Here is a 25,025-nt window from a genome sequence, read left to right as displayed (position 1 = left end):
AAAGGCAGAGCTGATAACACAGATGCGCATTAGCAGTTTGAGTCTAAGGATGTAAACTTATTTAGGGCGAGAACAAGATTGGCATTATATTGGCATTACTTCATTTTAGTACTGTTGCTTAATCTGTATATCTAATTCTCCACATAAAGCTTGACTTTGTGCTAAATAAGAAATGCCTTTACACTCCACCAGCAGGCTCTGTCCGTTCTACAAAAAGCGAGCATCCATTTATTTCATCTAAAGGTCAAAAGTGAAATGCCTTTGGGAGATCCATGCAACCTTAAAATAAAAGTCACATTCCTAAACTCCGAACTATCTAGAATGCAACACAATGTCATTATTATTCCTCTGAAAACATAAAACAATTACTCACTTATATTAAAAGCAAAACTCTCTTAAAGAAAAGGTCCTAAAAACCAATGAAATAGCAACAGTGAGAATTTTAAATCCTGCTGTTCAAAAAGCACAACTTTTTTTCCTTGCAGTTTTATGCATTATGGAAGTCATGACACCCATAAATGTTTAAAAGACATGTGAGGTAATTCTAATATTTGTTCACTTTGAATTAAAAGAAAACAGTTCTTATTCAAACACGAACAGTAGCCAAAGCAACCACCCCAATCATTCCTCACACTTTTTAGTCATTCTTACTAAACTGTATGTTTATGCCATGATACCTGCCTGCAATTATTCATCAATATTTAGTGATCACATTTAGCAAAGTCAGAACACGGAGCTCCAATGGAGCATGAACTTTTGGTTGTCAGGTTTCTTCTGGTTTTCTTCTTCATTTCTCAGTCTTAGCACAGCCCTAAGTCCAATGTTCAAGATTGAAACTAAAGCTCACTGAAACCGTGGGGAGCTTTCTAGTATTTATAAGCTTTGAAATTGTTGCATGTACAAGCTATAAAACACCTGCTTATAATAGCACACTCAACCCTCCTCATTTTCCCCTTCTACTGTATTTCTGCTCAGCCTATTAGTAGACTGACAATTACATTTCTTTTTGTCCTAAGGGCTACATAAAATTACATCACACTGCTTATCCAGCTTCACAGTGTCAAATTACTTTATTCAGGAAAGGCATACAATGATCTTTTTGGACAACTAAGACTTTTTTTTTAATTAATTACCACTTTAAACAGCTAATTAGAAAAATCTTACAAGACACTCAGTGTATTTAATACTTCTATAATGCACACCAGCTTTACAACTAGTTTTGAGGTGCTCACTGCTATCCAGTGGACAGCTGGGGCTACCTGCTACCAGCAGTGCATAGAAGGCACCATGTGTAGAAGGACAGGTGGTGTCACAATGCCAGTACTGATCTTCTGACAGATGCTCTCTAAGTAGAAACATGCTTACGAGAACTTCAAGCTTTACACTTTTAATAGCAATATACAATTTTCTATTACCACAGATAATTCAAAACAGGTTGCAAAAACCTGCATCTGTCTACATAAAGCCTAAAAATAACTGGGTTGCAGTTTTACCATTGCTTCAGCTGAATTCATAGATTTTTATCATTCTCCAGTTGCTTCAAAAAAGCTTTTAGCTAGTTTTAAAAGCTTCATATTCATGAGATGGAAAGCAGGTTTGCAAGGATGTCCTGCAGCATCTGACCTTTCCATTTTCTCACGGTGACTTTAAGCATCGGATGGGATAGCTATAAACACAACACAAAACCCCGCCAAAGCAAAAACCCACTGAACAATTTCCAGGGAAAAAGACAGACAATTGTTCCATCAACTCTTCCATGTTTTCAGACACACAAGTTATATCTGGCAATAGTTCAACAGAAAGACAGGAACACTAAAAGAGGAGCACAGACTAAGCACTGATGTTGTAATGGGTACATCAAACAGATGAAGCAGCTTGTAAACTGCGAACTGCCTGCTCATCAGCAGTTAAAAGGCAAAATACTCAAGTACATCCAATGCTAACATCAAAACCTGTGTTTTGCTGCATGCATACCCTTTTCTTCCTTATTACAGGCAAAGCTAGTAACCCTGGCAATATACGTAAGGTCAACTGGCTTCATGTGAAGAGGGAAGGGTAAAACTAAAACACACTGGGATGGACTATCAGGGCAAAGGAATGAGGAGAAAAAGAAGGTGACAGGTAAGATAAATAGATAATGTAAAAGGAAAATAACCGATACAGCCAGGGGAAAGACACTGGGCTGAAAAAATGAGAAGAAAAAAGCAGAGAGTGAAGCCTCTTTACTGGAGCAAAACAATAGCCTGGATGAGACATGGAAAAAATGAATTTCCATTTCACCACCACTTTCAGTAAGTAACTATGAAGCCTTTGAGAAAGGTTTTTAAATACCACACCTTCCTCCCGCCCTGAGAAAGTGATGGGATAACTGAGAGCAGCAGGGAACTGGTACTTCTCATCACCACTTCTGTGGCAGAGCTACACTTCACAACCTTCCTTTCTTGAAAGAGTTAAATGGAAACGATGACATTTTTTCTTTTTTTTGTTGAATTCACTTTGTTCTTTCAATTATTTTTGAAAGTTTTAGGTTTACAACCTTGTCCTTCCATGCTAAGGCAAGTTAGGAAATGCAAAATTAAGGTGCTCTGCGAGAGCTCCGTATAAGCCCTGCCTTGAGCAGAGGGTTACTTGCTTCTCGAGCAAGTCTCTTGCTTTCCTTGCACAGGCTGAACTCACTGAATTACTACTGCTCTGAGGCAACCCCAGTCCTCCACGCCAGCCTGGCCTGGCCAAGCTGGCACCACCCTATCTGCCTTGCACTTTTGCTGCCTAGCAAGCCATAGGAAGGAACTGTCTGGTGGAAAACACTTTTCCTTTCTGAAAATAGGCATGAGCTGGGAGAGAGCACGGCCACCCCTGGCCAGCGCCAGCCCCACTCTGATCCATTTAAAGAGAAAATGAAATTTCAGCATTAGGGTTTGCTATCGTAAGGTAGGCTGCCTGCGTGATTGCTCCGTGGTTGCTGCAGGTAGTGGAAGATGCCCGGAGAGCTGAGGCAGACAACTGGTTAAGGCAGTTGAGTGGTGCCCTGGAGAAGGGGATCCAGTCCCTGCCTCTACCATGAAATCCCTTGAAGACGCTGCACAAATAATTTCCACGCTTTTCACAGGTAGTCACTAATTATACATTCACCATTTTCCACATGTTTGGTGTTGGATCTTTTCTCAGACCAAAGATCTCAAAGACCCAGCTTCAGCTGAAGTTACTGTGTTAAAAACAAACTATGAAATGCTACCAAATGCTAATTAAGAGGTACTTCTGACATTACCTTCTCTGTGCTTCCTCTCCCAAACGGTCAGCAAATAGCTAAGAAATCTTCAAGAAAGGTTCAAGCACCACTCTGGCTGGCACAAGACAAAATGGGGTGAAATAGCTGAGTGCAGCAATACGCTGCCTCCTTCCATCTGGGGGGTAAGCTTCTAAAAATCCGTGGGTGATTTTTTGAAGCATTCAGGTGTTATTGTGATAAAAGGCATAGGAAGCTCGTAAGAAGCTGAAGGCAGCTGTTCTGCCTTCAAAGCATAACTTGATTATGAGATCTTAAATAAGAAACAAGTCCAAAAAGTAAAGAGTAAGGCAAAAAAACCCCTGCATCCTCCCTCACTCAGTGAGCACAGTCTGTTCTGTGTGTTGAATGAGATGAGATCCTGTGAAATCCATCAAGCAATTAAAGGCTAGTATGATGCGAAAGGGGCCCATATTTAGGTTGCACAGAGCTTGACTATGAAAACAGAATATTCCTTAAGCATTTTCTCTGTACGAAGATATATTAGTATTATGTCAGCATATGGACAGCGGTAAGAGGGAAGTGCATTTGGCTATACATCATGTAAACACTTGCAATGGCCACCGCCGCTCCAAATGCAAACAGACAAGAGATGGAGCAAGGCTGCAGTTTGGGGAAGCCAGTTAATAGCTGGCTGCAACCAGAAGGTCAGCCCCACTCATCCTCCATACCTCCTCTAGGTCAGCCCAGCTATGATGTGAAACCACACCTTGAAGCTGTGGTTAACACAGCTCCTGCAGCACAGCCCAAATCCCTGCTGCTGTTAACAGCTGCGGTCTGGCCCCGCTCCCGCTCCCTCTCCTGTGCTAACGCCGACCGTCACGCAGCCAGCCGTACCAGGAGCCAATGCTGGGAACCAGCCGGGCTGAAACAGGCTCCAGCTTACAGCAAAACGAACACTGATGCTAACGTACATGAGGAAAAGGAGTGGAAATGTCTCTTTTGGCAGCCCTGTGGGATGCAGCCACTTCAGCATCAGCCAGCAAGTCAGTCCAGCCTCCTTCCCTACCCTGTCCAAATCCGTAAAATTAATCATACAGCATTTACAACAGAGACCAAGTCTCCCGACTCCCAACATCTTGCCACTGTGGTCAATCTATTCTCCTAATCCTACTACAACAGCTGAATGAAGGTTTGCTCAGAAGGCTGCCTTTTCTTATTACTCTTTTAGGAAAAGCAGCAAATCTGTTTCCCCACCAATGGGTTCTGCAATACCTCCTTCACTGGTACCTGATATTCCTGGGGCGAGGAGCTGACGGCGGCTGGGAGCTCTCTTATTCTGAACTCAACAAAGAAAACTGTACAAGCAAAAAATTGTACAGACAAAAAATAGTGCTTACAAAAGTAAAATCACATCCACGTCTCACTTTATAGCCCTGTTTAAATTTCAATGTTTCTTCTGAATATCTCAAACATGTTGCACTTTCAAGGGAAAAAGAGAGCAAAACAAACTGAAAGGACACTTACTTTGCATTTCCATCTCCATTTCTGTATTTCAGCACCTGAATACAGAAAAAATTACTTTCGTAACAATGCTAGAGTGATTTAGTCTGTGTAAATATAGTTAAGACAGCTCAAGTATTTAGGTGCCCACCAGAAACTGAGTAGTGAAGAGAATGAAGAACAGAAGCTGTCTGCCGTACTTCCTAAACCAGACTGACATAACTTTTCTAAACAAAACACACACAGGGGTGCCTACAATTTTTGGGATGAGGTGTAGTTTCATGCCTTTTATTCTGTAACTCTACGTTTATCTCACCCGTACTTCAACTGGCGGAGCGTACATCAAGTATCCCTGAGAGACAAAGTACTACAGTATACAGATGTGCCTATTTTGGAAGCAGTTGGATCACTTTTCCCTACGAGGTCAGGGTTTTCGGACCAAAAGAATAGCTCTACTGTTTGCTATCCAGCTGAGAACAGCCTGGATTCTCTATCTTGTCCAACTCTAAAATTAATCGTAAAGAATTAAATCACTCCCCCCCTTACTTTCAATTAGCAGTGGGGGAAGAGGAGAGCAGGTAACATACTCTCATATTATGACATTGAACTTTTAATAGTTATTAATAACAATGCAAAGCTTACCATCTGTTGGCAAGCCTTCCCTTTATTCATTTACTCATTTCTCTTTTTTTCACTGGAAAGGAATTTCATGTTAAAGAAACTGAAAAAAATTTAAAGTTAAAACTTCCATTTCCACAAGACTTTTTTAAATCACTAAAATAAATTTAAAATAGATACCTTGGCTGTTTTTTCCTCAAATTGGCAGGCATCATAAGGCATGTGGGTTTAAAGCTATTCTGTCCAATTACTTTTATTTTCTTCCTCTACACTGGATATCAACATTCATATCTATTACCTTTACTTGTCCAAATAATTCTGTGAATACTTGCCTTTTCTTGGAGGTGGGGGGAAAAAAAAAAAAAAAAAGGCTTTTCTATTTTGGGGTCCTAAGCAGAAACAATTTAGAAGATATGCTTTTAAATACACTGTAACTAGAGTTAGGAACAATTTTGTTCTCGAAGAGGGTCACAAAGAAGTAGCCAAAATAAAAGCTTCAGATGGAAATCCCCAGCTAATCTGGTGCACTATCCTGAACTCTCTGACAAAATTCCCTTTGATCATCCATCTTTTTCCCATTCTGCTATTTAGCCTCTTTATTTAGAGTTTTTGTCTCTGTGGTTACTGTAGAAACACCTAAAAATGAGAACAGGAAGGGCCAATACAGTGAACAGCTAGACAATCCAGAGTTACATGTTAAGCGATGGGTATAAACTGCCAGATTTTGGGACACGCACACTGCTTTTATTCCTGAAGCTGGTGATACTGAAAAATTAATCTTCATCTCGATCAAATGAATTTTTATCATACGCTTTCAGGCTTTGTATAATCCCTATCACAGAATATCACACAACTGACTTATGTCCTACCTTGAAGATCAGAAAGTTTTGTTATCCTCACTTCACCTTCAGGAAAGGGAGACGCGGGGAAGCAAAAATACTGCCTAGGCCTGCCAAAGCAGCCTGTGGCAAACTAGGGACTGGGTTTCTGCTCCGACCTGTGCAGCTAGCCACGTTCACCTGTAGCTGGACTGGAAACTGCCTGTAACATCTCCCTCAGCCCACCAGATCAGCAACAAGCTGACCTTATCCTAGGACAGGAACCAGATAAGCAGTTGATGAGCTTTATGGAGCTAGAGACCCCCACTATTTGCTCAAACAAGGTACCTAAGCGGCTAGTGGGAGCTGCTCAGGGAGCCGAGTTCCTTGTATACACCAAATGAAAAGGGGGAAAGGGAAAGAACTGTACGAAGAAAGCTACTCTAGGACAACCTCCTTACAAATAATGCTGGATCCTTCACTTCGGGCTGCAGTACCTGAACCTGTCTGCAATTCTGCATGTAGCTGAGGGAGCAGGTGGGTGTGCAACGGGAGGGGAACCACTGGAGATGCAATGACCACATTGGATCCTTCAGACAAAAAAATGGCAGCCCTCCAGGGGTTTGTGGCAGGGCAGTGTATGTCCAGAGGCAACATTAGAGATGTTCTTCTGAAACAGACACTCTTCCTTTGGACAAGACGCAATGTCCATAGCTTCATATGTAAAAAGGTTTGATGAACATGCCACAGAACAAAGCAAACTCGAAAAATAAAACCTTAGACTGCAGAGAAAGAAAGTTCATAATTTAACTTGAAAGAAGAGAAAAAAACACCACTTTATTTTTACCACAGAGTCAAAATCTAGGCTATGCCAACTTTATTGGCCAGGGAAAAGAAATTCATTGGAACCTGTTATTCTTCCTGGATTATCCACCTAGATCTCCACGGTCCTGACTTAAGATGTGAGAAGTCCCCACAGGTTTTAAAGGCGTTGGGAGAGAGGGCAGGGGGGTATCACACTTTTCCTGAAGAAAAATAAAAGGGGGGGGGGGGGAGGGGGGGGAGAAAGTATCTGCAACAGATACTTGCTTACCAACATGAGGGTTTATCTACATTATGCATAATGCATCTCTTAGTCTTCAAAGGAGTGAGCAGTGCTAGATATGTTTGCATGAAATGAATTATAAAATACTTCTGAATATTACATGTAATATTGAGGGGGTTCTATTAACAGATAAGTATATGCTGAAAGAAAATGCTGAAAGAGAGAGTGTTGGTGTCATTAACTTGGAAACAAAAATGAAGACTTCAGAAACAAGTATGTGCACGGGTACTTCGCTCTATAATAAAGGAGATGCTTCTGGTGACAAAATTTTAGTCATGAAACATAATATGCCAACGTATAGACATAGTGTACTTTGCACAGGACTGAGCAGCACAGACTGCAGTGCACAGGAATTGTGTTTGGCTGATACTGCAGGTTCCAAAATGAAGTTGTTTATTCAAACTATTTATAATACTAGAAAGAATTCTGATAAATAAAAGTACAGCAGTAATACTTTTATGATTACCCTAGCAATTACTTTACCGCCTATTCTGAGACAAAAATATATAATGTACGTTTCTTTCGAATTTTTCTCCAAAATTTTCCTTTCCAGTATTTCTTGATAAGGCCTGGAAAAAGAAACAAAACCAAAAAAATGGAAGTTACCTTTTATTCCTAAACATTTTGGGCTGCTTCTTCCCCAAAACACAAGTATTCCTGCATTTCACAGGGGTTCTAGATGCCGTGATCTGTACCAACTGTCAGTAGTCCGTAAAAAAGAAACAATACACCATCTGGGCACAGCCACAAAACTTCATGGGTTTCAGTCAACCTCCCATTTTTAGACCCCCTTCCCTGAAAACACCCCCGGACTAAATGACTACCAGAAGACCCCACCCAGCAGTCTGTCTCCTTTGCACTGGTAAGAGTTACAACGAGGAGAAAAACAGGTACCAAGAAATACATCCAGAGTCTTTGAATCTAGTTTTAAGCTAGTTTATCAGTGGGAAATATTAAACCAAACCCTATAGAAGAAGTTGCCTCGTACTCTACTGATAACATTTTGGAAGTTGTCTCTTTGTTAATGTCTTTATTATTTTAAAAAACCTCTCTTTGATGACTCAGCCTAGGGCCTCAGGAGGTATTTTTCCATTGCTAATTTACCTTGATCACTACACCTAGGTAGTTTCTCACCTGTCAACACATCCAGAAGCTTTTAATGGCTTCCTGACATTAGACAATAGCATATACTTTCACATGTTCTGTTATATTTTAATTGACTAACATTTTAGGAAGCTATCAGCCCACCATCACTAAGTCCCAACATCAAAACAAACATATATGGAAAAAATAAAGTGGTTACAGACATGACATTGGACTTTCAGTCTAGGGAACAGGGTAATGCTGGTTGGAAGGGAGGAAAACAGGCACAGGACATCTGACTAGCCTCTTATTCTCTCTGTAAATCTGTTAATATCAAATAACCCTCAGACAAACAAGCTGACAAAACTTATTTTTACTCTGGTGACCGAGACCACTAGCCTACTTCTCTGCATGTAATACTTCTTCAGTGACAGAAGTAATTTCTCATGTCATAAACAAATCGCTGAAATACCCTAAGAGTAAGAAAAGACACATAGATCTTACTGGCTGTTTCTGGTCTTTTTACAGCTTGTTCCTCCCCTTTCTCATCGCCTGTAGGTTTTGAAGGGGATGCAACAGGCATTGCTCTTGCTCCCTACTGCAGTCAGCCAGAGAGTTCAGCTTCAAAGGCGACTCCAGGCAGGGATGGAGCAGCACTACCAGAGATCAAACCTCTCCAATCCCGGCGGGACAGGCCAAGGATGCAGGATCTCTGCCGGTCATCCTTGGGCTCACGGGAAGCAGACGCGACCGCCAAGTGTCTGAGTTGGGATGGGCAGCCCGCCAGCTGATCCGCACTCCTCTGCCTCTCCCGCGGGATGAAGGGCAGCGGGTGCCACTGCTGGTCCTCCAGGAACGCATCCCTGCCACTGGCCAGCCCAAGCCGCAGGTGCTGGCAGCCAGCAAAAGGCAAACGGTGCTGATTCACCTGCAAGGCTTTATGTGTAGGAGGCAATAGCCAGGGAAGAAAAAGCCGGTATGCCTTTTTCACACGCCGCAGTAAAGCAGGTGTAAGGAGAAAGCTGAAACGTCACCTGTCCCACAGGGAGCACAGCACACATGGGAAGGCATGGAGGGACAACTAAGTGTGGCCGTTGGTCTTACCGAGCCAATATACTTAGAAATTATTTCTCTGCCCAGCTGATACCTCAGTATTTCACCAGAATGTGCAAAGTGCCTTGACTCTCTTACAGTCCCATTCCTTTTCTGCCCGGCCAAACAGAGGCGGGCAAATAACCAGTCTAAAAAAGCGGACACTTGCATAAGATCAGGCTTCTCCATGACAGTTTTACACTTAATGGGTCACTAATTCCTGCAGCCAGTCAGATATTGAAGCATCAGCACCAAAACTCAGTCAAATGACTAATTCCTATGAATTATCTCACTTAATATTGGGCTATCGGTTTAATAATTGGTACCAAGGGAAACACACAGATCGCTGCCCACCACCAGTGACAAATATGAGATTGGTTACTTATGAAGGTACATCATAACCCTGCCTTTAGCATGGTGTGATTCAGATTTAAAAAATGCTTTCTTGGCAGCTTGCATCTAATACCATAAATCTAAGCACAGGAATTCTGCACTTCACGCTTTCTAACACAGCAAACAATAGTGACGAGAAACAGATCACTACATGCAATATTACAAATTCAATTTTAACTAGTGGTGTTGTACCCAAGCTTTACATTTTACCTAACATTCCAGAAATTCATTAGTTGTCTTCAGGTACAGAAAAACTCATATAAGAGGCTCACATTTTAAGTACTCACAACATTCAGTTCTTTTCAGCAATACTTAGAATCATTTATGTTGGAAGAGACCTTTAACATCATCGAGTCCAACCGTTAACCTAGCACTGCCAAGTCCACCACTAAACCATGTCCCTAAGTGCCACATCTACCCGTCTTTTAAATGCCTCCAGGGATGGTGACTCAACCACTTCCCCGGGCAGCCTGTTCCAATGCTGGATCCAATAATATGGGCAACTTTGCAGAGAACTCATTCTCCGTCTTCATGACTGATTTGGTATGATTTATATATCTTCGGATTTAGAACTGTGAAATAATTTTCTAGACAGCTGAACCACATTTATTAGAAATGTAGGGGTGTTATCAAAAACAATACAAGACATGACATAATCACATATGCACCTTCCCATATCAATCAATTTCATACATTTCTCTTGCACAATGTAGATACACACTGCGCCATGTGCAAATCCGTTCCGTGTAACTGCCCGTTACCATTGCAATGATGGCATGCATCTGAGAGAGCACGGGCAGCGAAATGCAAAACTTTTCATGTTTTGTTCATGAAATGTTCAGACTTTAATGTATGATAATGAATGGGGATTTACAAAAACAAAGAATTGCTTATGGGCCATATGGTACAGGGTAACAGTCCAGCTAAAACAAACCGGAGCTCAACAGAAGATACTCAGTACGTGGCCTGTTTTGGTATTGCATTAAGTTCTGCGTGCTGTTCTCTTTCATAAGCTAAAATGATTCTATTTAATTTTAACCGACAGGAGACTAATTATTAAAATAAGTGATATTGATATATTGACATTAAACAAATATAAAACGTCTTCTGCTGAAATGGAGTCCAGACTTGCATATCTGTCAATACACAGATGTGTCTCATATTGCGTGACTGACTAAAATTGTGCACGGAATTGGTAATTTGCAAACTCTGGACCAAAATCATAATATGCTGGCTTTCATTTCAAGCTGCATAGGGCCCATGTACATGCCAGCTCAGGCCTTAACATAGGTTCAGTTAGTCTTGATGATATCCTACATGTGTTTTGTGCAGTTGTACTTTTCTGTGGGCCTGGCAGCATCCAGGAACAGTGTATCTACAGGATCGCACAGACCTTCTCCTCTTGCTCTCACATTGCCAAGTCCATTCCAGCATCAGCAGGTCCTGTGGTATCCATAAGAAAGTGTTTCTGAATGCAAGGAAGGTGTTTAGAACAAACACCTTTTAGTAGGTGTGTGTGTGATCTTTGCAAAGGCTGTGGTGACACAAATGGGTACAAGACCATCGCTTGCTAGGCTTGTTCCTGTGAGGATTTTATTTGAAGACACTAAGAAGAAAACATGACTCCCATAACGATGGGACACAGAAGCATCCTCACAAAACAATCTTCCTCATTTTTGACCTATGCAGTTTTCTGGCTTTGCCCTGTCACCATCATCTTCTTTGGTCTCCTTGATGCTCTAAGAAAAATCCTTCCACATCCTTAGCACCTTCAACTACTCTAAAAATGAATTAAATGGAAGCTGAAGTCATTAGCAACGTTGAGGAAAGGACTCTGCACCTGACAGGACAGAGGGCACTGAGCTAGAATCACTGCGAGGTTGGCAGTTGCCTGCCTGCACATCTCAAGGGCTACCATTCAAAGCTTTTCTATGCTCATGACACTTCCAGTCCATTCAAGATGACAAGCTCTGTCCCAACCAAGCACACCATTCCTGGAAAATGCATCAGAAATCAGCATCCACTGTTTGTCTGACCAGTGTAAATCAGAGCACATTTTCAAAGGCATGTCCCCAGCAAGATGGATTTGTTTTTCTGCCTGATTTGAACTATTATTTTGGCATTCTCAAGGGCATAAGCCGAGACATTATTTAACCCAAAGACCTTAGGCACTGGTACAACATTCACTATATCACTAAGGTCCATAATGGGAAGTAAGTTTTAAAATAGCAATAGAAAGTCACAGACAGTAAGATTACATTACGTAACAATTAACATCACCAGAACCCATGTCTGAGTCTTCCCCCAGCTGGGATTTATCAGTAACGACCAGAGGAACAACCCCTTCCAGGCTGGGACTGCCAGCTGGGGGGTCCTCACAAACGGTGACGGGGCCAGGAGCCAGAGGCAGCTCCCACAGTTGTCCTACAGCTAAGCAAAACTGTAAGTGCAGGGCTCTAGCACTTAGTCCTTTCCCTCTTTCCTGACTTCTTCTTTTTGTAATCCCAGTTTTTGACAACCTCTTCTAATCCCTGCCTTCCGGGATGTTTCTTGCCCTGGTTTCTACTCCAGCCCCTTGGGATCAGTCGCGCAGCCTTGACTCCTCAGAATCACTGCACCATTTGAAAAAAAAGGGTAAAAATGTAGACTTCCTACGATAATTTTAAGCTTTTTACTTTCTTCTCACTTTCATTTATACCTCTTGCTATTCCCTGTTTTTCTCTAAATATTTCCATGTTGATTCCAAAAATGCAACTGTTCGTAACAAAAATACAGCCCCAGTCAATAGACTTCAGCTAAAAAAAAAGTGATAGTTTCAGTAAAAAAACTCATAATTTTCTCAAGCAAAGCTGTAATATTACAAGCATTTACGTAGTTTTAGTCTTCCTTGCCTGTTCTTGCAAACTGTTAAAAACACACATATATTTACAGCTAAAAAAAATCTTCTGAGTTTTGGCCCTGAATACTGCTTGCACATGCATCTTGGCTTTATGGCAGCCAGAATTTATCCTTTTTTATTCTGCTAGCAGATAACTGACTTACCATTGCCATAAAAGGGACAGAGCTTCAAGCACAATACGAAAATTCCTGGAATGCTTGAGTCTACCCTCACTTAGCTGATTTTTCCCTTAATATGTGCACTATGAATAAAAACCATTAATGTACTAATTTTTCTTCAAACTTTTAGTTCTAATTCTTTACAGCCCCATAAGTCCAGACCAGTGTAATTTTTCAGCCTTATTTGGGTTCCATTACAATCTTAGGATTTGTTTCAATGCTTTTAGATTATCAAATATTTCAATAGAAGTCTTCAGTAGACTAGAAAACAAGTTTTCTTCCACTAGATAAACAACTAGACTAATAAGACCAAAAGACTTAAAATATCTAGTCAGCACATAGCTATCCAGTGAAAATGGGCTAATTTGTTTTTTCCCTTAGCTACAACTGAAACATTTGTCGTGACAAAAAAAAAAAAAAAAAGCAGCAGCCTTTCTCATTCTGCTATCTGTACACTAAAACTAAGGACCCCATAAATTATCTATTAAAATAGAACCAGCTAATAAAACACTACATTTTCCCCTAAGTTAGTGATTATCTGCATGAAAGGTTATACACTTCACTGTGAATTTCCAAAATGAATATCTATAGAAATAATGCTCATGTAAGAACGGCATCAACTATATTGATGAATGAGAACACTTTCATCCACTAAACCATTTAGAAATGCTCTACCAAGTTCATGCCCCAGTGTTAAGACAACATTTTCATGTACAGAAGACGTAGGAGAGGGCACCTTGGCTTAGAAGGAAGGTTGACCGTCTTGGTGAAACCACAGACCTCCCATGTAGCCAGAGAGATTATAAATCCCACAGCAACTCAGACAAACACGGGCAGAGAAAAGGCTGCACACTGGGTTTTAAAGATGGTACAGCAAATGCAATGTTAGTTGCCTCAAGTAATTTTCTTCTAGCAGGTGCTAGGGAGTACCAGCAGAATTCTGGCAGCTTTTAAAAAAGTTCCACATCTAGAACTGATTTGTGGCTTTCATCATATCTCATTTTAGAGACAAAGCACGGAGCCTGCAAACTCGAGCTCTTCAGCACAACTCTTCTGCTCCCAGTTTAACACCTAGACAGGGTTCTCCACCGGGGTGACAAGCTTTAGCTAAAATCTTATTTCTGCTTCCCAGTTGTAGTGTTTGAAATGCTTTTTAAGGTATACATTGTTATCTAGAGACAGGATAATGGATAGTTTGTCCCATGCTTAACCTACAACAGGCTGTATTTCTTCTGAATGCAAAAGACCTAACTCACTGGGTTTTTAATTAAAATATTCTAGTTCTTCCTATTAATCCTTGTATATTAAACTAATTCTTCCATTTATTTTATAACTTTGATAATTTCTTCCGCCAGTTCCCTCTCAGCCATCTTGAAAACCTTCATCTCAAAATGCTGTCTCTGTCACTGCTACTAGCGGACGAAGGCCACAAAAAGATGAAAGAAAATGAATTATTACTTTGCAATTTGTTTACTCAGCACACTTGACAGGACTTTGTGTTTTGTCCTTTACATTGTTCTGTTGAAGATGCACACCCTTCCTCAGACCCCGCAAGAGGCTGTTTGCCAGCGGCAGTAAAGGTGAAGGCAGCAGGAACGCGCACACAGAGAGAAAAGGCAGAGGAAAGGAGGGGAACAGAGGATGTTTAGCGGTTCCCTTGGATCCACCCAAAAAACCCCCCAACCTATACGAAATTCCATAAAAGCAGCTGAATAACTGCTGGAAACACAGTTACGCTTTCTGTTAGTTAGGTTGGCACAATGTTAGAAAATCTTACGCCATTTATTTCAGATCACGTGCGAGGACAGCTTTTGATACACTACTTGAAGGTAACATTAGAAAAAATAAATTAAAAAAAAACCAAACAAACCTCTTTTTCCAACTCTTCTCTGGCTTCCTTCATTTCATCTTTGGCCATGTCTTTTTTATTATGTTACTGTAAGGCAATCCAGGCCAAAAAAAAAGGAGTTTTTTTTGCGGGCTGTGAGGGGAGGCTGACTCATCTCCACCCGAGCAGATTCCCAGGCTGGCGGCTCCCACGGCACCTGCCGCCCGCTCCCGCGCCTCAGCACCTTGCACCAGCACTGCACCCACGCTACTGAGACACGCTAGCACGGGTATAAAAGCAGGACTACAATCCTCACTGGACACCGTAAGTACAAGTTTTCAGACACTTGATGACTTGGCAAATCAGAGAAGGAAAGGAGTATTTCCTACCGCCCCCACACATTCACCTAAACTGAGAAGGGTTAATACAACCTTAAGGCTTACAGTGTTCTCTGCCCATGCTGGAAATGCGATGGAAGCAGGCACAAAGTAAGAGGTTTCCTAAGAAACACATATTTGAGATACTGGATCAATCAAAGTGGTAATAAGTGAATCCAGAGCAGAACAGAGTATAGCAGGAGTACAAGGGACTGGAAGCTAAAGCGCTTTTAAATACACACTACTGTACTTTTTTTTTCAATTTAGAAAGTTTATCCAAGCTCCTCCTTCTGTAAGAGAGTATCTTAGAGATAAAGGAAGGTTAAACAGTCATCTTCTTCGTCTTTGAAACATTTACTGAAACCTGCTTAGTTATATACTTATATTTTTCTCAATACTAAATAGGAACATAAAGCTAAAATGGACACAATTTTTTTTTATTAAATCTTTGATCATCCTTTTTCTGTTTATATCCATCAGAGAGCAACAACACACAGTGGGGTTTTTTTTATATTTTCTACTTATATTCTTTATGAAGAACACATTTGCCCTTTTCTTTATTGCAAGTCACTTCAGATTAGAATAGCGTAATGATAGCAACTGACATATTGACAATGTTTTAATTTGTTCTGTATTTTACTTCCACGTTGTCCAAGATACTACTATATATAGACTCTTGGAGGGCTAATTCCACATACTTCTCTGATGTATTAAATCACCAAGAATAATCCCAGCCGCTCACAACCCAGAGGACCAAAAATTTATCATCCCACAAACATCATTAAATTGCAACAGTACTTCACACCTTCAGCTACTCAGTAAAGGCACAGGTTGCTATTTCGGCCAAGTCATAGCCCACGCCCAAATTCTCCCCTTTATCCAAATTTTGCAAGGTGTTACGGGCCTTTGTGATGGGAAAGTCAACGGAAATTCTGGGAAGGGAGCACTATGCAACTTTTAAACACTGATGAAGTAAGTCAATTTATTCTCATGTTGAGGTTGTTGAATCTTCCTTTGTTTAGTCTAGTTCTATAAAAAGAACAATATTCATAAGCCTATCCCTAGAGATGGTTTCTGACATTTTTAAACAATTGTCTTAGCTGCCTGCAGCCGCTATCCTACATTTCTCTATGGGATCAAGGCAACTGACAGCATATACATCCAGCATAGCCTCAGGCATTATATAACCTAATTATAAACCCGGGATTATATATGCCAAGCAGACAAGATGCGATGAAACACTGCAGTAGTCTCGCAGGCATTTGATACACATACGCTCAGAAGCGCAAACCGTGCTACTTGGGAGGACAGTCCAGGAACGCGCTTGCGTGTGCTGACGCTCAACAGCTGGCTCCGGGAACAAAGTTCACCAAGATGAGTCAGGACTGGCTGCTCAGGGAGGCTCGGGGACCGCGTTCTCCAGCACAGCTGGCAGCAAACAGGTACGTGTCCCCAAACCAGCCCACCCTTCTCGCCTGACTGCGGCAGGAGGGAGAGGGGAAGCGGGTAGGAAGGACAGCAGGGACAAGGACATTCTCCTGGGAGCAAGGAGACACCGGGCCCACCCCCTTGCTCCCAGAAGTGCCCACGCATTTTGTGCTGTATATATATCGACGAAATGATTCTCCACTGCTGCGGGGTGGACAGATGAACCCATGACCACCGCCTCCCCGGCAAGCGCTCCTCGCCTTGGGCTGGAGGGCCACCTTCCTGCCCACAGTCTCATGGCCCTCTGTGGTGCACCCTTGGCTGCGCCAGGTCGCAAACCCCTTCCTGCCAAGCCACCTCGCTCCAACAAAAAGAAAAGCGAGTGCTGTACTTTTCTTCAGACCCTCCTGTACCCCGCCACAGCCTGGCAGGGAGAATTGAACCCTGTTTTCAATTTCCCTGTGAAGCCTCCTAGCCCGAGAGATGCTTAACTTATTGGAAGTCATTTAGGTCTCTCCTTCCAGCCACATTTGCTGAATTGAAGTGACCATCCTGAACAAAAACCTGTCAGGGTTTGTCAGACGTGCTCTTGGTATTGGCAAGTCCTTGAGGACATGCAGGGACAAGGATGTCAAATGGCCTTAGGGGACAGGTCTCTCAGCATTGCAGTGGCAGCCCTAGACACAAATGGCTGCAGAAGGCAGGTGCCCAACCCAGCCTTATTTCACGAGTAAAAGCACCCCCAAATGAAGTGCTGTCAGTCATTCAGACTCAGTCAGATGACTTCTCTTCAGCCACACGCCAAAAGCCCAAGTCATTTCCTTTATCTGCTCCCAGTTTATCGGTCTTGTAATTCTTCATCTCCATAAACCATGTTTTTAACAAAAAAGGAACAGAAAAATTGTTCAGACCAGTTGGAAGCAATTTATTTTTTCGCTTTTGGCCTAGAATTGCATGTGTCAGACTGCAGCACCAAATACAGTTTAAAAATAGGAGGGGTGACACGAGGAAGCCATGAGGGCAACACAGCAGAGCTGCCTCTGCCCCAGCCAGGGAGGGGACACCACTCCCCAGACGGGGCTTACGCGGGGACAGAAACCTCCTGGCCTCCCACCAGTGCGTCCCCAGCTGCCACCACACGCTCGGCTCAAACAGCCCCGGTGGAATCAGCACTGCCCTCATGGAAGAAATTATGCATGCTTTTATCACTGTTTTGGCCTGCCTTCTCCTAGTAGCTGGATAGAGCTTGCTCTCAGCTCTGGCCCAGCTCCTGTTTTGCCAACACTGAAAGTGGAAAGGGAGGTGGGTTGGGAAGTCGGAGAGACCACTAAGCCCACCGCCGAGCAGCAGCGGATAGGCATCGCCTCTGCTCCCCCAGCGCTGCAGGGCAGCCAGCCCACCCGTGGGGAAGGCGACTCGCCCCGGGGCTCAAGCGCAGCCGGAAGATCTTGCTCCGTTGCAGAAAGCACAGGGATGGGCGCTGCAGCGGCATCGACGAGGTACCGAAACATGAACCCGGGATTACCACAGCATTGTCATCTCTCAACCAAGCAGTACTAATGTTAGGAAATGGACTTTCTTCAAAGGAAATGGCAGCCTGAAGAGTGTCAGAAATGAGAGCCCCTGCAGAGATCCATCAAAACAAGCTTCTCCTGTAACCATCTCGTGGGAGCAGTCTCTCAGCCTGACCTGGAAATATCTTAATCTACTGCCCTGTCTTCCACTCTGCTCTCCTTATAATTTGAAAACGAATCTCCTGAGAAGAACATAGAAGAGCCCAGATTAGCTATAATTAATATTTTAATTATAATTGGACAATATAAAAAACACTGAGCTTCCAGTGCCACATCTGGACGCACCGTATAGTGCCACATTACAACCTGTGGGAGCTGCAACGGAGCAGCTCCCTTTTCTGTACCGAGGCACGGGATCCTGACAGTGGCTGGCTCAAGGCTGGCTTTGCTACGTCAAACGCCTCTGTGAGAGCAGTCCTTCCAAATCTCCTTGTATGTATTAAATCACGGATATGTCAGTGATAAAAACAATTTTTCACTCTGCCAACCCTGTTACACTGCAGAATCACCAACAACAACATAGCACGAGCTGCTTCTGCTACATTTGCATTCACAGGCATGGTCTCAAGTCTCAGTTAGTTACCCCGGCACAATCATGATGCACATACGAAGACACATTTTTTCCTGTGAGGGTGGCCGAGCACCGGCACAGGTTGCCCAGAGGGGCTGTGGAGTCTCCATCCTTGGAGATACTCAAAACCCAGCTGGACACAGCCGTGGGCAGCCTGCTGTAGCTGGCCCTGCTCTGAGCAGGGGGTGGGAGTAGACAATTTCCAAGGTGCCCTCCAGCCTCTGATTCTGCAACGAAGGCTACAGGACAATTAAGAACATGACAAGACTGTGGCTGCACAAATAACTTTTTTTTTTTTAAAATCTAGCTATATTAGCTATTTTGGGGCAGAAAAGAACCAGCGTCATTTTTTTTTGCAGGAGAAAAGCAGTTGCTCCATTCAGCCTATCGCAAAGAGTACTGCATACAACCTTGCCTACCACGCAGTCGTCTGCTAACACACCTACTCTTCAAACGTGAGCGGTGGGAACTCGTTCGTCTGAGGACAATGTGAGCAATGGGCCAGCTCTGCCAGCTCTCCAAAAGCAGAAGTCAGAGGTCCTGCCCAGGTGTACTGCAGATCACACCGCCCAGCCACAGTCACTCAGCGGCGTCAGCCCGGCTCAGGGACCTCCAAAGAGAAGCCCCTCGACCACCACCCACGCCTGGCACGCTGCTGGCCAGCAACAGCCTCCATCACCTTTTGGGGAGTTGCCACTGACAGGCAACAGCGTGGAGCTGGGGACGATGCCAGCAGAACCACATTGACTGAGAGGCCACCCATGTGCGGCTGAAAGTTTGTCTAAGGCAACAAAACTACAAGCAGCTCAGCTTCTACCACATACTTGTGTTTCCTGGTGGCGCCGACAAGGAAGTGTAAATCTGCAGCCAGCATAGCATAGACAGAACGGTTAATTATGGGGATAACTTCATAATACAATTAACAGGTCCAGATTACATTATAAGGAATCTTGATTTTAATAAACCAATTTATCCAGCACATAAACGACACTTCTAAAGCACAGCCTCTTCGGAGTTGCTACAGAAGACTTGAAATTGTATAATTGATATTAAAGTTTGTATCTTCTTTTAATAAGTGCATCTTCCCTACGTAGTTTTCTGTCCTTGATTGACAGTCATGGTTTACCCAATGACTTCACTTTACAGCACAAGACGGGAATATATCTCACAGGCAGATATTTATACCTCTAGGAATACCAAATTCAGAACTCAAACGTGAATCATTTACTTCAAAAGATTTCAATTAATTACAATTAATAATATCCCAAAAGGAATACAGTTTAATCAGCTTAATGCCACATGATGAGTGAATCACCTAAGAGATGCATCACCCAGTGATTTACTGCAATCACCGTAAGCCTGATACTATCAGCCTAGGAGCAACAGATAACACATCAGAAGTTCAGTGCATTTCTTACTTCAGCTGATTGAAGGCATACATACCGTCCCCCTGGTCACAGAGAGATATCATAATTCATTACAGAAGCTAATTTCATCTTAAACTGAAAAAAAAAGAGTTTAAAACAACCCTTTTCAGTGCTTCCTTTACTGCTTACTAATACAAGATCCTACATTTATAGCAGAAAACACAACAAAAATCCATCTGCCCATGCCTACTGAAGAGTTTTCTGCACCCCTGAATTTCACTACTACAGCATCAACCTAATCAAATGCAAGACACCAAGGAGACACAAAAAGATGACCTATTTCAAATTATTATGTCAACTACCTTTTACTTAGAGGTACAGAAAGAACTGCACAAATACTTTAGGAGCGCCAGGAAACAGAGTCATTTAATTTAGAGGACAGCGGATCGCTAATACCTCAGTGATAAAATTAGCTCCCTGAGCAAAACTTTCAGACTACTTGCATACTTTCGATTTTAAATGTCTGTGGCCGAATCTGCCTCCATCGGGAAAGGTGCCAAAACTCAACTCTAACCATTAACATCAGGATCCTGCCTGGTCTGCAGCCTACTGCCCATCGCGGGGGTCAAAGGCAGCGAGCACGGCACTTGGAGTCCAAGCAACCAACCACTTCTTTTTCTTTCTTTCCATGTTTGTTTGTTTTTTTTTTTACCCTACAAAAGCTCACCTGTTTATTTTTCTTTTTTTACCGTGAAGACATAACTCGCCACCTCGGTGGGTGCGTGCTTTGTATTCCCCCCCAGCCAGCGGCGCTCCCCGCCGAGCCGTGGGGGAGCGAGAGCGCGGCGGGAGCGGGCCCCGTCCCGCGGCGCCGGCCCGGACCCCGCCGCCGGCCCGGGGGGAGGCCGGGCCCCGCGCCGGGTGCCGGCCGCCCCGCTCCGCGCCCGCGGAAGCGGCGGGGCAAGCCGGGCATCCCCGCCGAGCCCACCTGGCCGCTCCGCCCTTTCGAGAGCGGAGGCCCCGCGCAATTCAGGCGGGAGCAAGGCGCAGGGATGGGGGCTCCCCGCGCCGCCCCCCGCGGCCGCCCCGTCCCGTCCCCGGGAGCGGGTCCCCCGCCGCGCAGCCCGGGGGAGCCGCCCCCCGCGTACTCACCGCGGCAGACACGGCGCTGAGCTCGGCGCTCAGCAGCAGCCCGAAGCCCAGCCAGAGCCGCATGCTGCCGCGCACCGCACCGCGCCGTCGGTCCCTGGGCGGCGGGGCGCCGGCGGCTCAGTGTGGGGCTCCGCGGGGCCGGCCCCACATGCGCGCCTCTCCCCTCCGTGGCGGCCGCGGCGCCTGCAATGCCTCGGGGGCGAGGGACTCGCCGCGCCGTAACCGATGGGCGGCGGCAGCCCCCTCTCCTCCCCCCGGGCGGGGACCCTGGGAGGGCGCAACCTCGCCCGCTCCCCGCCGGCCGCAGTTGTTCCTCCTCCTCCTCCTCCTCCCCGCCGCGGGTGGGTGGCGGGCCGGCGGCGGGGAGGGGGGGGGGAGTGGAGGCGGGAGGCGCGCCGCTTCCTCGCCCCACACGGCCGCTGCCGCCCGGGAGGGCACGGCAGCGCGGCGCGCAACGGTGCGGAGCGGGGCCGGGGCCGGGGGCGCTGGCTCTGCCCGGCCCACGGGGGTCCGCGCCCCCGCGGGTGGCTGCGGGCCGGCGGGACGCCGCTGTCTGAGCGGGGCGGGGCGGGGAGCGGCGCGGCGCGGCACCCCCCCCCCCCCCCGGATCGGCCCGGCCGGGGGCGCCGCTCCCTGCCCCGGCAGCGGCGTCGCCCGGCCCGGAGAGCTCCGCGGGGGGAGCGGCCTTACGCGGGGCTCTTCTCTGCTTTGCAGGGGCGGCCGTCCGGCGGGAGGAAGCCCTGAGCCGAGCCCCCGGGCAGGGAAGGAGCGAAAATGGACATCTCGCAGCCTCCCAGTGCGCCTGAGTTTGTTTGTCAGTAAGTAATTCCGCCCGGCGGGCTTTTGGAAATAACTCTTTTAAAGTCGTCCTGTCAGCTTTAACTGCGAAGTTTTACCACGTGCTTGTTTTGTGCTGGCTTAAAACAATATCGTGCTTATTCACCTTTCCCTGCAGGGATCTGGGGCTTCTGCTGATCCTGATGGAAGTCGTGCTGTCAGCCGTCAAAGTGGATGCCGTAAGTAAAATGCCTTATGACTTTTACTGAGGAGAGAGGATGAAAAAGCAGTTTCCTTGGTACCAGAAAGCGAGGAACCGCATTTTCCTTTGCCAGATGGCTTATCTATCATTCCGTTAAAAGAAACAAGCAACAAATCATCTCTGCAAGCCTTACAGATAACTGCCTTCAACGAGATGATGTTTAGCAGGGAAGCGTAAGGCTTCGGTGTCAGGTTGTTTGAAGTATTCCACTGTTGCTTTTGCTCAGATTGGGTAATTTGTTAAAGCAAGTGCAAAGCAAGCCCCAGAACGTCTTAATTTTAGTAAGAAAAGCACCAAGACAGAGGGGTGGGACAAAAATGCAATGCTATAGATACCGGCGAGTACTTTGGAGAAGTTAACCTGCAGGTGAAATATCTTCAGTTAAGTACAGACTTCATCTGAGGACTGAGAAGTTGAAGCTACAGCTTAATTTTACAAATCGGAGGCGTGTTTGTACATAAATTGTTGTTTAAATTAAATGGTTAAATCCAAAAATAAAAATTAGTAAGTTAAATGCTATATAGGTGGTTGCGACTGTCCCCTTGAGGTGTTGATGTAAACAGAAGATATTAAACTCTTGGGTCTTTGTCACAAGGACGTGAAAGAAGTGAGAGATAACGTATATGGGAGTGCAGCATTTGCCTGTTATGAAGCTTGGTGAATTTAATGGAAAGATTGTCATTAATGCGAGTAGGCTTTGGATCAGGCCTAGGTACTGCAAGGCTGAAAGGTTGCTGAGGCTTGTGGCTGCATTTGTCAGCCACCAAGTGAGGGTAAGACTCTGTGGTCATGCGCAGGTGGGACCTTGATTATGTTTTTTCAAAAGCTATCCTACTTCTATTTTAATCCTACTGTCTGCAACTTTCACCCCTCTTTTCTGACTTTGCGCTCCCTATAGGTATGTGATGTGGTTCCATCTTTGTGGTGAGATGGCATAACAGATGAAGAAATGGGAAATACTAGGGCTTTTGCAGCAGGTGTTGCAACAGACCATAATTTTGCACTCAAGCTGCAGTTGGCAGGTAGAGCTTGCGGGTCGGTCTGTGTGGCTGGTTGGGTCGCTCCACATCGCGGCTGAGTGAGAGGTGGCGGGCTGGGGACCCACAGCCCCACGGGAAGGGACGCGAGCGAGGACCTCGAGTGTCACGTGCTACTTTTCTTTGCCATGTTTTGGTAGAAACATGATGCTGCTGAATGGATGATAATATTACCACACGCTTATTGAAACCAGAGCAGGCTGGTGATAATGCAAGTGGTTTAGGCCCAGTAATGAAACCACTGGGATCAGTTGACATAAAAAGGCGGCATTTGTGGTATGACTTCTTTTTATGATGTAGCGTGCATAGCATGATACCTGAGCTTTAACTATAGCATGGGCTAATTTATTCTCCTTCGTGTTCTTGCTTGTAGACTGCAGGCTGTGGTGTTAACATAGAGGTATACCAAAGAGGCGTTCGCGTTACCTCAGTTCGTGGATGCAGTCTGGTCATGGCTGCTTGAATCTCCGCATGCTGGCTTTCCCAGAGTGTCTTGGAAGAGTAAATTGGCCTGCTTGGAGGTTTAATTTCCCTGATTAAACAGTTCCTAAGGTGGCGGCTGCGTAGGAGTTGCAACGCCCCAGTGAAGGTGAATGAGGAAGTTTGGTCATGTTTCCCTGAAAAATTAGAGCTGCATTGGCACCAAAATATTTACCCCATTTTCCACCTGTATGCCACTCCCAGCACAGGTCTTCTTGTAGTTGCGTGGTGAACTGAATTGGAAAATCACTTGTTTAAACTCATCAGTCCCCGAAAAGAGAAGAGGGGTGAGCGCTAACTTCAGCCTGGATCAGGTCACCACTTGTATTCATAGAAACCTGGGCTGGCACGGGCCTGGGGGTGGGAGGAGGGGTGGGCTTGCTCCTTGTGGTGACAGCTCTGGTCCAGTGCCTTTGCAAAGGGAGAGAAGCAGGTGTGGGTGGGACGCAGCAGCACCTGAGTAATGGCAGGTGGGTTGCTGGCAGTCGTATTCTTTATATTGTAATCCTGTTTGTCACATTGAATCTTGTATTAGTTGTTACACAGATTAATGTGCTAATGTTATGAAGTGTTTTATTAGCTTGGATTAAAAAAAAAACTGCTATGAATTATTAAATTCTGAGGGACCAGATCTTAAAAGTCATGGTTCTGCCTGTAATGAGCCAAGCAGAGCAGCTGAGTTTGACAGCAACGTATGTGTGAATGAGTTACAGCTGCTGGAGATAAGTGTTGCTGAATGAGTGAAACTGCACATAGGAGGAACCTGGAATGGGATTAAGGAGAAAGCCAGGAAGGAGGGAGAGAGAAAGAGGGGAACTGAGAGCATTTGACTGGCTGTCTTGCCTGGCAGGCTGCTGCTAGCTGCTAGGGAGACGGATGTTTCTGAGCAAAGAAAGAAGTGAGAGGAAGAAAAAGGAGGAGGATGTTTAGGATATCTGAGCATTGTGGAAGAAGAAATGGTGTCTCTGGCAAGAGGAGAGGATGCTGGTTGCGGGCTTGAAGAGAACTAAGGAAGAGGAGTCCCTGAATGGAAACGCCAGGAGAAACAGCCAAATGGAGTGGATCAGGCTCCAGTTATCTTTAGCGCTCTTTGGCATATACTGGCTGGCGATGTTAAAGGCCCCAAATAACTTTGGAACTGTTATAAACTGTAGCTTTAAATATTCATTTGGCTTAAGTAAAATTAAGTTGTGTTAACTACCCAAAGTTTAGCCAAGTTTGCAGATTTCTTTTGCTTCTTTCTGTCCCTGCAAATATATTGCATCCAAAATGTAATT

At 44.7% G+C, this 25,025-nt stretch overlaps 2 protein-coding genes across 3 annotated transcripts in view; one reads left to right on the top strand and one right to left on the bottom strand.

Moving 5' to 3' along the window:
• The window catches only part of COL4A1 (collagen type IV alpha 1 chain), a 131,039-nt gene extending 109,708 nt beyond the window's left edge, over positions 1-21,331 (bottom strand). Inside the window, exon 1 of the mRNA XM_087758281.1 lies at positions 21,193-21,331. Coding sequence (XP_087614407.1) covers positions 21,193-21,255 — 63 coding nt within the window. The 5' untranslated portion in view covers positions 21,256-21,331. The remainder of the gene's footprint in view (positions 1-21,192) is intronic.
• Positions 21,332-21,455: 124 nt separating this feature from the next.
• The window catches only part of COL4A2 (collagen type IV alpha 2 chain), a 145,609-nt gene continuing 142,039 nt past the window's right edge, over positions 21,456-25,025 (top strand). Inside the window, exons 1-3 of one of the 2 annotated variants that reach the window (XM_087758279.1) lie at positions 21,456-21,533; positions 21,907-22,010; positions 22,148-22,208. In XM_087758279.1, the coding sequence (XP_087614405.1) occupies positions 21,967-22,010; positions 22,148-22,208 (105 nt within the window). In that variant the 5' untranslated portion in view covers positions 21,456-21,533; positions 21,907-21,966. Of the gene's footprint in view, positions 21,650-21,906; positions 22,011-22,147; positions 22,209-25,025 lie in introns of both variants that reach the window. The other variant, XM_087758278.1, reaches the window with a different exon arrangement.

The sequence above is a fragment of the Nipponia nippon genome, unplaced genomic scaffold (assembly GCF_047370975.1).
Source record: "Nipponia nippon isolate SJK-2023a ecotype South Korea unplaced genomic scaffold, ASM4737097v1 scaffold_2, whole genome shotgun sequence".
Classification (NCBI taxonomy): Eukaryota; Metazoa; Chordata; class Aves; order Pelecaniformes; family Threskiornithidae; genus Nipponia; species Nipponia nippon.
Note: the sequence above shows the minus strand (reverse complement) of the source record. Positions and strands in the feature narration are given on the sequence as shown.